General features: G+C 43.2%; 1 protein-coding gene across 2 annotated transcripts in view; it reads left to right on the forward strand.

Annotated features, from left to right (window-relative positions):
* DCAF12 (DDB1 and CUL4 associated factor 12) overlaps positions 1-8,407 on the forward strand; it is a 30,183-nt gene extending 21,776 nt beyond the window's left edge. For both annotated transcript variants that reach the window (XM_015560573.1, XM_006758579.2), the window contains exons 5-9: positions 1,519-1,712; positions 2,566-2,631; positions 4,158-4,320; positions 5,418-5,596; positions 6,368-8,407. In XM_015560573.1, coding sequence (XP_015416059.1) covers positions 1,519-1,712; positions 2,566-2,631; positions 4,158-4,320; positions 5,418-5,596; positions 6,368-6,526 — 761 coding nt within the window. In that variant the 3' untranslated portion in view covers positions 6,527-8,407. The remainder of the gene's footprint in view (positions 1-1,518; positions 1,713-2,565; positions 2,632-4,157; positions 4,321-5,417; positions 5,597-6,367) is intronic.
* The last annotated feature ends 6,625 nt before the right edge of the window (positions 8,408-15,032 follow it).

Raw genomic sequence — 15,032 nt, forward strand, 5'->3', positions numbered from 1 at the left:
CCTCCGTCACTGAAGCAAGCAAGCCTCATGTTCAGTTTAAGCTGCCTGGCTGTCGGCCGCCATCTTGGCTGGCAGTTAATTTGCATATCGCCCTGATTAGCCAGTGGGAAGGGTAACGGTCATACGCCAATTGCCATGTTTCCCTCTTATTAGATAGGAGGATTTGCAAAATAAACTTTGTGAAGTTCTCCAGATGTTCCCTCTCTCTGGCCTTTTCTAGATTTCACACATGATGAACCCTCTTCTTTGAATCCCTGCCCACAATTCTTATGATGCAAACAAATTGAATATTTCTGCCATGTTAGACAATTTTTACTACAAAGCATTAAGGAGATTTAAATTTAAATATGGAAAAGGGCACCTTCTGGTTTCCAAGGAGTTTTAAAATTCCTTTACTGGAAAGGAATTTTAAAACCATGATTTTTTTTAGTGGTTCTTGATATTCTGTTCTATAACTATATCATAGCCATACTGTTGGACATACAGATTGTTCTGAATAAACACCTTTATGGGTCTTACGACACAGGATTATTCCTAGATGGGAACACAAGCTTCTGCGTTTTGCTGCAGATTGCTCAGTTGTACTCTAGAAAGATGGTCCCATTTTACTTTACCATCAGCCATGTGTTTAGGGCACAATTTAAAGAAAAATGTTTTTTTTTTTTAATCCTCACCCGAGGATATTTTGCTGCCAAATTAGTTCTTTAAATAATTTTCAGAGAGTGGAAGAGAGAGGGAAAGACAGAGAGACACATTGGTTGGTTGCCTCCTGCATGAGTCCCCAGCAAGGCCAGGACTGGGGAGGAGCCTGCAACTGAGGTACGTGCCCTTGACTGGAATCGAACCCAGGACCCTTTGGTTTGCAGGCCGATGCTCTATCCAGAGCCAAAACAGCTAGGCTAAAGAAAAATGTTTTTTAAGTGCTTCATTATTGTTTACTAAGGAAAACTATCTTTTCAAGCATTCATTTTATGTAGAACAGTCATTCTTAGTGCAAGGAGTGTGGTCCCTATAGGCCCATGGAAAGCCTTCAAGAGACCCATGAATCGCCTTGAAAATAAATGTACAATGTGGTATTTTTGTACATTTTTCTAAAGAAATTCCTAAGTCTCAAAGGGTTACAAGACTCAGAAAAGGTTAAGCAACAACTGATGTGAAGTGGAGATTCCTGAACCCTGCTGCCCAGTAGAAATCACTTGTGTGTGCATGCCCAAGTGACCTAAGCATTTGGCTTGAAAAATTACTGAGCTTTATCAAACTAATTTTTTAAAAAGTTTACCAACTCTGTTATGCTTAAATGTTATCTTTTAAATCCTAGACCTTAGTCAAATCATTCTGTTGGTGTAGCTGTTAAAATGCATACTGCTCTCTGTTTTGGGGTGGGCCACCTGAACAAGCACCAGCACATACGAGGATCATGCGCACAGAGCTAGACTAAAATAGCCCATCTTGGCTTCTGTGGGACTGTCCTTTAGAGAGTTGAGTATATCTGACATTTGTGGTCTCCTTGACCTGCAGGCTCACGTGATGGTTCTATGGGACTTTGGGAGGTGACAGACGATGTGTTAACCAGAAGTGACGCAAGGCACAATGTGTCACAGGTCCCTGTGTATGCTCACATCACTCACAAGGCCTTAAAGGACATCCCCAAGGAAGACACAAACCCTGACAACTGCAAGGTCCGTGCTCTGGCCTTCAATAACAAGAACAAGGTATGAGCTTGCCAGTTTCCTGAAGCCCATTACTCTCCAACTTCTTGGCTTATGTCTTGGAAGATGTACTTTCCTTCTCTTTCCCCAAGGCAGTGCTTGCTGCATAGCTTGGTTCTGAGCCCACAGAGCACCTCTTGAAGGCTAAGGGATGCTGGTGAGAAATTATAACAGGTTATGAAACCCTCCTGTGTATTGAGCTCTGCGGTATTTCTCTGGATGGTCCATATTTGTGGGTCAGCCTCTTGAGAGTCCCCCAGGATCACTATGCCTTTGCCGGGGGTTTTATCTCTGGTATTCAGTTTCTTTTCATTCTTCACTTCCTCTTCTGAACACTTCCACTAGATCTTATGTCCTCACTGCAGTAGGTCTCCTGAAACTGGGGCATTCAGTAGTGTTGGGATGGAAACCCAGAGCCAGAAGAGGAAAAAGGCTCCTCTCGAAATCTGAATCAGGCCACAGTCAAGGCTAGGTCTCTTAGCCTCTGTCTCCCTTCCATACTTACGGCTTCGGGGTAGACTTACCTCTCCTAGCTTAGACCCTCCACTTATAAAAGCTCTCACACTGGGACACACAAAACCGTCCTTCATGTGTGTGCTCTGCTCTGTCAAACATGGGAATGATTGCATAGTAAGGGGGCTTTATGTTATTACTAGAAAATGAAATGGCTTGAGTTCTTTTAAGGAGGTGCATCAGTTTAATAAGCTGCATTTCATAGGGCTGATAATGAGATGATACTCCCTGGCACCAGCTGGAATCATCATGGGATAGGAATGAAGAATGGGAGGACCTGAACTTACTGTTGTGTATTAGTTGCTACAGATTGGAATGTAACCTGTTTTCATTGCTCTTGTAGGAATTGGGAGCAGTGTCTCTGGATGGCTACTTTCATCTCTGGAAGGCTGAAAATACATTGTCTAAGGTGTGATGAGCATGACTTAATAGCTTTACCTAAAAATTCACCTTATGTTTAAAATACTTTAATTCTCCCTGAGCCTTTTCCTTCTCTAAAGCACCAATCAAGGGTCTGGGCATGTGGTTTCATGGTGTATGAAATCCTGAGTCTGGCATGCCTCTCCTAAAAGTCTTTAAGCCCTAGCTGGTTTGGCTCAGTGGATAAGAGCCTGTGGACTGAAGGTTCCCGGGTTCGATTCTAGTCAAGGGCACATGCCCGGGATGCAGGCTCAATCCCCAGTAGGGGGCGTGCAGGGGGCAGCTGATAAGTGATTATCATTGATGTTTCTGTCCCCCTCCTTTCTGAAATTAATTTAAAAATACATATATTTTAGCCCTGACCGGTTTGGCTCTGTGGATAGAGTATTGGCCTGTGGACTCAAGGGTCCCGGGTTCTATTCCAGTCAAGGGCATGTGCCTTGGTTGCGGGCACATACCCAGTGGGGAGTGTGCAGGAGGCAGCTGATCGATGTTTCTCTCTCATCAATGTTTCTAACTCTCTATCCCTCTCCCTTCCTCTCTGTAAAAAATCAATAAAATATATTACATATATATTTTAAAAGTCTTTAAAAGAGATCATAGGGGGCACTTCTTTCAAGGGCTTGCTGGGAGATTCCTTTTAACATGCAGTCCCCAATCCACAATGCATATAAACATGTGCTTATGGATTGTTGACTCTGGCATATTCTAAGTGTAGGAAAACCTAAATGTTAGGAACCACTTGGTAACTGAAGATCAGTTAAACTAACATAAGTCATTCCTGAAATAATCATATAAGGTAATGAGAATATGGTTTGAATTTATAATGTTTACAAGCAAATTTTGCATGAAATTGAGCCTACCTATGGATCCTTTGCCCTTTTCTCATCCCAGAGGCCTTTGCTACTTGTTACTTCTGTGATAAACTCTTTTCAAGAGGAATCAGAGCCTCAGGAATTATTGATTCCTTCATATCTTAGTGGCTTTTTAATTTCACTTGCTTGGTGCCTTACATGCATTGAGAATTGGTTTAACAGTAAGGACCAGGGTTAAGACAGATTGGGGTTACCTGGGGTTGAGCCAGTCAGTCCCATGAGTGTGTTTTCTATAGTGTACAACCCCCATACAATTGGGGAGTTAAGCTGAGGGTAGCTAGAATTGAGCCTCTTTGTCTGAAGAGCAATGAGAAAGGTGGAGAACAGAGTGGGACTTTGGTTTTAGAGCCCTGGGGTTATCCCATGGAACCACCTGTAGGTCTTGGCCTTTCTCTCTACTTCTGATTATTTAATTCCAGCTTGAGTTTTTTCCCTAACCTGTATATTGTTTATTACAGTCATTCTCTTAAATACCTAGGTGTGGAACAGGGTGTTATTCCCTTAATTGGGGCTTGTCCTTTTGTCTCTGACTTCATGTCCTTGTATATGATGGAAACGCCAGAGGTGGGCGTCTAAGAACAATGTCCGGCCCTCTGCTCTCAGGTAGTGCCATGGGTGCATCTCTTTTCTGTGTTTGCAGCTCCTCTCCACCAAACTCCCATATTGCCGTGAGAATGTGTGTCTGGCTTATGGAAGTGAATGGTCAGTATATGCAGTGGGCTCCCAAGCTCATGTCTCCTTCTTGGATCCACGGCAGCCATCATATAACATCAAGTCTGTTTGCTCCCGGGAGCGAGGCAGTGGTAAGAGTCCTTGTGTTTTGGGTTTGTTTGTTTTCAATTATAATTAAGTTGTTCACATTTCAGAACAAAGAGAATAATGTGTATAATGAGAGTAGAAAGGGAAAGAATAAATAGACTTTGCTGCAATGATGCCTACAATGTGAACAGTTTTAAGATATTTTGATGACTGTTACAGGAGTTGGCTTTATACCTAATACAGAAATACTGATTACACAAATGTTACCTAGCAGCTCTTATGTGCCAAAAGACATTTTTTTTTTTCATTTCTTTTTAGAGAGAATGGAAGGGAGGGAGAGGAAGAGAAAAACATTGATATGAGAGACACATTGATTGGTTGCCTCCTGCACTGGCCCCTACTGGCGCCAGGGATGGAGTTATGTGCCCTTGAACAGGAATCGAACCCCGACGCTCAGTCCACAAGCCTGTGCTCTAACCATTGCTGGCTAGGGCTAGAAGGAAGTCTTAATATGTTTTGTTTATTTTTTTCAATTGATTGCAGAGAGAGAAAGGGAGAGTGGGAAATGGAAACATCAATGATGAGAATCATCAATAGGCTGCCTCCTGCACACCCCCTACTAGGGAGTGAGCCTGCAACCTGGGCATTTGCCCTGACTGGGAATCAAACCGTGACCTCCTTGTTCATGGGTCAACGCTTGACCACTGAGCCACACTGGCCTGGCAAGGAAGTCTTTATTAATGTAATGATTTGTAAATATGCAGATCACCCTCAGTTTCCGTATAAGTTAGAAACATAAAATGGAGAAGAGCTTAGAGTTATGAATGATGACTCCAGACTGAGTCTAGGGGAGGCAAGGAGGTTCAGAATGCACTTATGATCTCAGGCCAAAAGCATCTTGGGCATCATCAGATGTCTGGCCTTCCTCTGAGGATTACGCGAAGTTTCCTGTTAGGTATATGGATGGCAGTATGGCATCAGGGCTCTTCAGCTTTCTCATGAACTATGCCTGCCACAGGAAAGGCACTGCCTGGTAATGGGGGTACTATGTGAACACAGTGTCAGAGAAATTCAGATTAGCAGATTGAAGCGCATGCTCCCCCTTTACTTTTTTAAGTGCATTGCCCTTTACTTTTCTCAGGGATCCGGTCAGTGAGCTTCTATGAGCACATCATCACTGTAGGCACTGGGCATGGCTCCCTGCTGTTCTATGACATCCGAGCTCAGAGATTCTTAGAAGAGAGGCTCTCGGCTTGTTATGGGTCCAAGCCCAGACTAGCAGGGGAGAATCTGAAACTAACCACTGGCAAAGGCTGGCTGGTAAGTAAGCCCCTGCCCGACATGTTTACTGAACAGAGACAGAAAAATAGTCTTTGCTGTACTACCCACTCCCACTCTCACTGACACACCCCTACCCACATACTTTTGCACAAGTAAGAGACACTCCTTGAACAAGACACTCCTTGCTGTCTGCTTAGCCAATGGCCATGCCCCTAAAACACTTGATTTTGCTTTTATGTCTGCATATCCCTGGGAAAACAGGCCCAGTAAGACACACTAGTTGACGTAGGCTTTCACCCTAAGTCAGAGGTAGGGAACCTTTTTTCTGTCAAGGGTCATTTGAACATTTATAATTTGCGGGCCATACAAAATTAACTTAAAAATTAGCCTGCTATATTTGGTCAAATATTTAATTAACTCACCCCTGATGCCTTGGCAGGGCCAGACCAAATGATTTTGCAGGCCTTCTACAGCCACGGCTGGACGTTCCCCACCCCTGCCCCAGATGATAATAGAGGAGGAAGGAGAAGGAACATGCTGCTGAGGCTGCCAGGGCATTAGGGGTGATTTCTTAAAGAGTTTGATTCTAGCTGTCTTGAGAAGACCTTCGGTTTGTATAGCAACTCTTCAGCCTGCTCAGTTCCTCTTTAATGTTCATTTGGAAAAATGAGGTCCCTGTTCACATAAGCATCAGGCTCCTTACATCAGGTTACAGGTAGAAGACCCTCTGCTCTTAGACCAGAAAGCATTCCTGTCCATTGCTGCCCCATGACCTAGAGGTGCTAACAGAGTCTCTTTCTCTTCCCATAGAATCATGATGAAACCTGGAGGAATTACTTTTCAGACATTGATTTCTTCCCCAATGCTGTTTACACCCACTGCTACGACTCATCCGGAACAAAACTCTTTGTGGCAGGGGGTCCCCTCCCTTCAGGGCTCCATGGAAACTATGCTGGGCTCTGGAGTTAATGACAACTTCCATCCTCTGTTTCCTTGTTTCTTTTGATTTTTTCCAATTGTGTGAGGCCCTCATATTTTAGTGGGAACACAAGTTTGCCTATTATTTAGGTTCTTTGACAGAAAGAAGCTCGATATAGAAATCTGAAGGTTTTGTTTGTTTTTCCGATTTGGTAATCAGAATTTCACTTTACTATGGTTTTTCTTTTTGGCTTCTCACCCAAACATTTTTAATCCATATTTGTTTTTGTGTTTTTTTTCCAGTAACACACACTTTCCTCTCTCTGATTTCTTTAGGCTGACATAGTCATTCTCACCCTTACTTCACCCTTGAGAGGTAGGGCTCCTTTACAATTATGTGGTTGCTGTCAGACTTTCTGTGAAAGTTTGGGGGCTATGTGTTCATGTGTGCATGTGAACTTGTGTACCTGCAAGTACTGTGTGTTACTGAAATTACCTGGAGTGAGGATTACTTGTAATTAAAATATTTATAAAAGAAACAACTTTGTTCACAGAGTCCAGCTTTGGGACTAGTCTTTATCTTGTTTCTTAAAGTCTAATAACACTGATTATAAAAAGTAAAAACAAAGAAAAATCAGGAGAACCTTTTGAGTTAGATTGCAGACTTCCTGGGGACTCTTGTGCCAGGGCTCCAAAATGATCCATCCCCTACCTGTCTTTCCATCTGTGTGTCCCCCAGGTGAGAACACTTCTGTTGATGCATCACTTCCACTTGAACTTGCTGCCTGCTTAGCCAATGGCCATGCCCCTAAAACATCAGTCTCCATCCAAATGCAGCTCTGGAGGCTGCAGAAGGCTTGCTATAACTTGGTAAAGAGAATCCCCATCCCAGCCTCCTTTGCCCTCCCCTCAAATAAGACCTTATCTGGTGTCTCAGGGGCCTGGAGCTGGAGGCCTCAAGTCAGCTAAAATTAGCATACTCAGTTCCCTTGGCTTTGAGGAGAAACTACTTTGCTTTTCTTCTGGTCTTCCCAATGGGTTTTACTTTGTTTTCTAAATTGGGTTCAGTCCAGGAGGGGAGGAGTGAATAGGGGTTTTATCTGTGTGTAGGGTGTGCTTCATGTGTGGAACGTTTGTTTTCTTAATACGGTGGGGCTGGGGTTGAAGCCACCTCTTCTACTCTGTTGGCTCAGTCCTGGGGTGGTGATGGGGTGGCCAGCAGCCACCAGCGTTGTGCATGTTAAAAGCTTTGATGTGATTAGTAATTTGTTCCTCCTTTGAACTGTCTAGTCTGAGGTTTTTAAACTTGCAGGCAACTGACTGAGCGTGATGTCCAGTTATTCCCTACTTTTTACGCATCATGTTGCTGGTAACAGCTGTTTCCACCCACAAATTCCTCCTCCATTTGAAGTACATACTCGGCTTCTGTCAACAGCTCATTCTGGGGAAAGGAAAAGTCAGATCTATTCCTGCACTCCAGGTTCTAAGTTGCTCTCTTAGTCATCCCTCTTTGTTCCAGGTATAAGTGGGGAAATTGAAAAGAGTGTCTTCTTGATGATGGGGGCTGGTGGGAAGGAAGTCAGCAAGTCACCGTATCTTGGTACAATACATACACCATAGGTTCTAGAATTCTCATCTTCTAACCTAGAGAAATAGGTGCTATAAATGGGGAATTAAGCAAAATGCTAGATGCTGTAGATCTTTTAATTGTCTTATTTTTTTTTTATTAAACTACAGGCTGTAGATTTCTTAGTTCTCACAGAACTTCTATCATTTTAAACCAACTTGTATATATATTAAAAAAAAAAGATCTTAGGTTCTTAAGTTGGATGTTTTGTACTATTGCCAGACCCTCTTCTGTGATGGGTAATGCGTTTGATTGAGTTTTTTGTTTTAAAAAATGTAGCACTTGACTTTTTGCCAAGTAAAAAATAAATATTATTTCAGTGCAAAGTGGTTTGTGTGAGTATGTATAGCCAAGAGGCAGCAGGGAAAAGGCCCTAAATTACTTTTTGGGGTGCTAGAATTGTTTAGAGCAGAAGGGAAATGCAAGTGTTCACTCAAGGTTAAAGGCAGGTCAAGTGCAAACTCTAAGACCTACTTGCTCTTGGCCCCATCTCAGACCCAAGATCAGTTACTCTGATTGATCAGTTACTCCAGTTGAAGGTGGATATGCCCACTGAAAGTACTTCGGTGCTTGAAAAATATATATAGGCTGGCCCTGGCCAGAAAGATCGGTGGGTTAGAGCATAATCCTGACATGCCAAGGTTGCAGGTTCCATTCCCGGTTTGGACACACGTAAGAATCAACCAATGAATGCATAAATAAGTCAGTCTCTCTCTCTCTCTCTCTCAACAATTAAAAATTTTTTGACAAAAAAATACAGGCTGACTTGGATGGAGTGTACTAGCCCTTGCTCCTAATTACTATGCATTTGAACAGCTGACCTCTTGTATACTGGGTTGGTGATAGGCCCTGTGTATTTTGGTGGAAGGTGTCCTGAGAACAACTGGAAGTGGGTGCACAGGGTTCTGGGAAAAAGACATCATTTTTTTAGGTTGGAACCATAGCTGCCCTTTGTAAGAGGACACAGTGAATGCTGCTCTTCCCAGGGCCTGTTGAGGGCTGTAGCTGAGAAAAAGACAGACTGCTAAATCATACCCCCTCCTCAGCCCTCTCCGGAAGACCATCTGGGCTGGGCCACAGACAGGCAAGCAAGGCCAGGCAGTACCTGTTCACATGGCACTGGTTCCTTTCCAGGACAAGCTGGATTCAGCGCCGTGGCGCCTGCTTCTGAGAGACTGGTTCCAAACATGACTCACACAGGCACATACCTGTATAATTAAAGGTTGTGAAGTAGAAAGGGGGAGGCGGATGAATTGACGCAATGGAGGGGGCTTCCTGGAGAAGAGTTACTGAACGGGATTGGCATTCGCCTTCGCCAGAATGAGGGTTTCTAGAATCCCCAACCCGTGGAACAGCCGTTGGTGCTCACAAAGTGTTCTAGGGTCAAATTACTTCGGGGAGATACAGATTAAAACAAAGACATGCTTCCTCACCACCTCAGGTTTTGGTTACTGTGGGATGCGTGTTCATGGAACTTGCTCAAAAAAGGTGACGGTATGTGGGGTGGGCCTGGCCTGGGCCTCTGGCCTCCGTGGAGTCTTGGCCCTGCTCCCATTTTCCAGTGAGACTTTCCAGCAAAGTATGTATCACGGAAGGGCTTTGTGGATTTTATGAGGTCCCTCCCTTTCCTGCCAGCAGTTCCTACTCCCAAGCCATGAAATAACTTCCTTGTTCCCCGTCAGGCCACATGCCTCATTCCAGATAGCTTACTGGCTCCTCAGGTCATCCTTTGGGTCCTATTGCAGAGGCTCTGGAACCTCATTTTTTGCTCCAAGAGCTGATTAGTATTGACCTGGCCCTCGGTGTTTCTAATAAAGCTGAACACTCGCAGTGCAGGCCTCCCTGGAACCAGCGCCACCCGATGGTTCCCAAAGCAGGTACCCAGAAATAGCAAGTCAAGGTGTCAGGACCCTTTGCTTAGCTTTGGGAGTTAATCTTTTAAGAGCCTAGGACCCAAATGTTTTGTTGTTTTTTTCTAGTAGCTGGTGTCTGGGAAACAACAATATGGGGGTGGGGTTGTGGAATTGAAGAGGTGGGAGAGGAAAGATCACTCAATGTTACTTTTAGGCATATTTCATGCTAGTATGCTGAGTTGGCTAGAAGCTTTGAGAGGGTAGAAACATGGGCTTTTAATTCTGGAACTGCTGTAAAGACAAGAAAGTTTGGGTTTCTAAGCTTGGTTCTTTTGCCCTCACTTCATTCAGCTTCTCCAAAGAATAATCCAGAGAAACAAATGTGAGAAATTTATTTCTACAGCACCACTAGAGAGAGGGGTGTAAACTGAACTCAAAATGGGGTGGTAAGCTCTTGTGATTCAGCTCTCCAAAACAGGTGTAAACTGTCCTCTCAAATTCCTCCTGAGTTTAGCCTCACATCTGAACACTCCTCTTGATAAGTGTATAATTGCCGAAGTCAGAATTTTGAAAAGATAATAATGCTCATTAACCGAGCACAGAGTTACATGTTTACTGCATTTCTTGTTAAGCAGTATTCAGAGCTGTAATTAACATCCCTAATGCTATGGACAGGAAGAAAACAAATGATCAACTCCTACCTTAACATAAACTTAAATTTAAAAAAAAGTCCTAGCTGGTTTGGCTCAGTGGATAGAGCGTTAGCCTGTGGACCAAAGGGTCCCGGGTTTGATTCCGGTCAAGGGCACATACCTTGGTTGCTGGCTCCTCCCCAGCCCGGGCCCTGGCTAGGCCTTGTGCAGGAGGCAACCAATCAATGTGTTTCTCTCACATTGATGTTTCTCTGTCTTTCCCTCTCTCTTCCACTCTCCCTAAAAATCAGTGGAAAAATATCCTCTGATGAGGATTAACAACAACATCAAAAAAGAAAGAAAGAAACTTGCCTCATTCATAGCTACTTTTTTCTTAGCTGGTGGTAGCCTGGACAGAGAATGAGGCTTCTTTGTTCTCCCGGGCTAAGGCCATTTGCAGATTGCGCAAATCCCTGTGGTGGGTACCATGGCCTGAGGTCTGGTGGTTTGGTCCCTGCAGTGTGTTGCTGACTTGAGAAACGGCCCTCATCTTCACTACGCCCACCCCTCTGCTCTTCTAGGCCTTCTGCTAAGCAAAATTATCACCCCAACCACCATGCTTAAAGTTTCACTGTAAGATTTTTTTTTTCTTTCTGGGAGTTACGGGGATGTTATATTACCAGATTAAAGATACTATTGTTGCCCAGCCAACATGGCGCGTGGTTGAGCGTCAACCTGTGAACCAGGAGGTCGAGATTTGATTCTTGGTCAGGGCACATGCCCAGGTTGTGTCTCTTCCCCAGTGTGGGGCATGCAGGAGGTAGCTGATCAATGAGTCTCTGTCGTCATTGATGTTTCTATCTCTCCCTCTCCCTTCCTCTCTGAAATCAATAAAAAAAATATATATTTTTAAAAAGATACTATTGTTATTCCCTGAGAGGGGATACATACCACCATCCCAGTGCCAACCACTCAAAGTATGGACTAAAGGGGAGGATATGGGTTTAGTTCTAGTTCTACCACTGTTAGTCATGGCTATAAGACTTGGGACAAGTCTTTTCTTCTTTTTATACATCAGTTTTTTCATCTTATACAATGAGGAGAGGCGTTCAGATTAGACATTAAATGCTTAACATCAACAACTGTACTAGGGAATTCTAGGAAGAATAGAAAATGAATCCTGTCTTCAAGCAGGATTTGTCCTCCATCCAGGTAAATATAATAGGTTTGCTAAATTTTTGATATGCGAGTCTTATTTTCCTAATAGCTTCCAATAAAATGTTGGGAATTGTAGTGGGTTGAGTAGTGTCCTCAAAAGTTCATGTCCACCTGGAACCTCAGAAAGTTATCTTGCCGAAACCGGTTTGGCTCAGTGGATAGAGCGTCGGCCTGTGGACTGAAAGGTCCCAGGTTCGATTCCGGTCAAGGGCATGTACCTGGGTTGCGGGCACATCCCCAGTAGGAGATGTGCAGGAGGCAGCTGATTGATGTTTCTCTCTCATCGATGTTTCTCTCTATCACTCTCCCTTCCTCTCTGTAAAAAATCAATAAAATATATTTTTAAAAAAAAGGCAGCCCACTTCAACCTAAAAAAAAAAAAGTTATCTTATTTGGAAATAGGGTCTTTGCAGACATATATAAGGTAAGGATTGAGATGAGATCACACTGGGTTAGGGTAGGCCCTAATTCCAATAAGTGTCCTTACGAGACAGACAAGGGCATGCATACAGGGACACAAAGATAAGACAATTTGAAGATAGAAGCAGATATTGGAGTGATGCATCTATAAACCAAGGGATACCATGAACCACCAGAAGCTGGAAGAAGCAAGGAAAGGTTCCTTGAACCTTAGGAAGGAGCATGGTCCCGTTGACACCTTGGAGGACTTGCAGGAGGCGGCTAATTGTTGTTGTGCTCTCACACTGATGTTTCTCTCTTCTCCCTTTCTAAAAATCAAACAATTTTTTTTAAAAAAAGAGTCAAGCCCTAGCCAGTTGACTCAGTGGATAGAGCGTCGGCCTGCAGACTGAAGGGTCCTGGGTTCGATTCTCATCAAGGGCATATAGCCGGGTTGCAGGCTCAATCCCCAATAAAGGGTACACAGGAGACAGCCAATCAATGATTCTCATCATTGATGTTTCTATCTCTATCTTACTTTTTGAAATAAATAAAAATACATTTTTTAAAAAGAGAGTCAAGCTCGGCTGACGTGGCTCAGTGGTTGAGCATCGATCTACAAACCAGGAAGTCACGGTTTGATTCCAGGTCAGGGCACATGGCCCTGTGTCGGGTGTGCAGGCATGAGCCGATCAATAATTCTCTCATTGATGATTCTATCTCCCTTCCTCTCTGAAATCAATAAAAATTTTTAAAAAAAGTCAACACTCATGGACTGGTCAAAGGAGTTGGCCAGATCCCATATATATATAATATATTTTATTGATTTTTTTACAGAGAGGAAGGGAGAAGAATAGAGAGAAACATTGATGAGAGAGAAACATTGATCAGCTGCCTTCTGCACACCCCCCCACTGAGGATGTGCCTGTAACCAAGGTACATGCCCTTGATGATGCTCTATCCACTGAGCCAAACCGGTTTCGGCCGTCTTTATATTTTTAAAAAATGATAAGACAAAGATGAACTATACTCATGGAGCTGAGACTTGTAAAAGCAAAAATTAAGCTCAGAACAATTGAACTGATTCTGCCTGGGAAACCTGTCTCTTCTAGGACCGAGGCAGTAATCCCCCAAACTGCCCACCTCTATTGCTTTTTCATATTGTAAACTCTCAACATTTTTTAAACTTTCACTCTAGCTCATCTTTTTACAATGCCAATTGTAGAATCTTAGGATGCTTTTCCATCCTGAATTTATTAGCCAATAGCATGTACAGTTAACTACCTGCAGTCCCCCTTGATAGTAGGAGGTAACAGGAGACCTAACTAAGGCCTGAGATACCTAAACTTGCTTTATAGGCCTGGAATTGCTACTAGGATGTGAGAAGGAACCCCCAGGATCGAGGCTGCATAAATAATCAAGGATGAAGGATAATCAGATAAAGTCAGCAGACTTTAGTGTTCGTAGGCTACTGGTTTATTTAACTGGTGGCTGTGGTTTCTATTAGGAACCCTTAGCCTATCAAAACAGTACTTATTGTGTTGAAAACATATTAATTATATCCGTTGATGCAGTAGTTTCACTGTAAAAAAGAAGGATCTATTACCCTTTAAGACAGCATGGCCGAGACCGGTTTGGCTCAGTGGATAGAGCGTCGGCTTGCGGACTGAAGGGTCCCGGGTTCAATTCCGGTCAAGGGCATGTACCTGGGTTGTGGGCACATCCCCGGTGGGAGATGTGCAGGAGGCAGCTGGTCGATGCTTCTCTCTCATCAACGTTTCTAACTTTCTATATCTCTCACTTCCTCTCTGTAAAAAATTAATAAAATATTAGAAGAAAAAAAAAAAGACAGCATGGAGGGACCTGAGATAATTAAGCTAAGCGAAATAAGCCAGTCAGAGAAAGACAAATATCACATGATCTCACTTATATGTGAAATCTAATGAACACAATAAACTGATGAATAAAATAGAACCAGAGGCATGAAAACATAGAACGAATCTCAGAGCTGGGGGATAGAAGGTGGGAAGAAATTAACCAAAGAACTTATATACATACTAGAGGCCCAGTGCATGAATTCGTGCATGGGTGAGGTCCAGCTGGCCCTCCCTGATCTGGCCAATTGGGGGCGAGGCTGGCTTGGGGGAGGGGCTTCGGGCAGTTGGCTGGCTGGCCCCGCCCCCTGATCCAACTCCCAGTCAAAGGGACAATTTGCATATTAGCCCTTTTTTGCATATTAGCCTTTTATTATATAGGATATGCATTGCCCATTAACACAGACAATAGGGGGGTGAAGGACTGGGGTGGAGTGGGAACCAGATAATGGGGAGCAGGGAGGAAAAAAAACGGGGACATCTGTAATAGTTTCAACAATAAAGAGTAAAAAAAACCCATAGTACTTATTGTGTTGAAAACATTGATTATATCCATTGAGCCAGCAGTTTCACTTCTGGGAATTTTAGAAAATATTCTAGGTAAGCATGCAAAGATAGATGTATAAGGATAGTTGTCATATTATTAATTAGCAAAAAAACAGCGACAACAAAAAACAACAACAACAACCTGGAAGTGTTTAGTAATAAAAAAATGATTAAATGAAAATCTAAAATATTCATGGGGCGATCTTATCACAAAGGTAGACCACCATATATTGTGCATCTTGATGTACTGCAATAGGAAGTTAACAGCATTACCTAAGAAGTATTCTTGCCAGAAAATCAAACTTGATCTGAACAAGCTTTTAATGTATCAGTTCTCAGAAAATACAGTGGCTAGAGGAACATATTAATGGTATAGCAGGGATACAAACAAACCCAGAATGTAGGGAA

This window comes from Myotis davidii, unplaced genomic scaffold (assembly GCF_000327345.1).
Source record: "Myotis davidii unplaced genomic scaffold, ASM32734v1 scaffold534, whole genome shotgun sequence".
NCBI lineage: Eukaryota > Metazoa > Chordata > Mammalia > Chiroptera > Vespertilionidae > Myotis > Myotis davidii.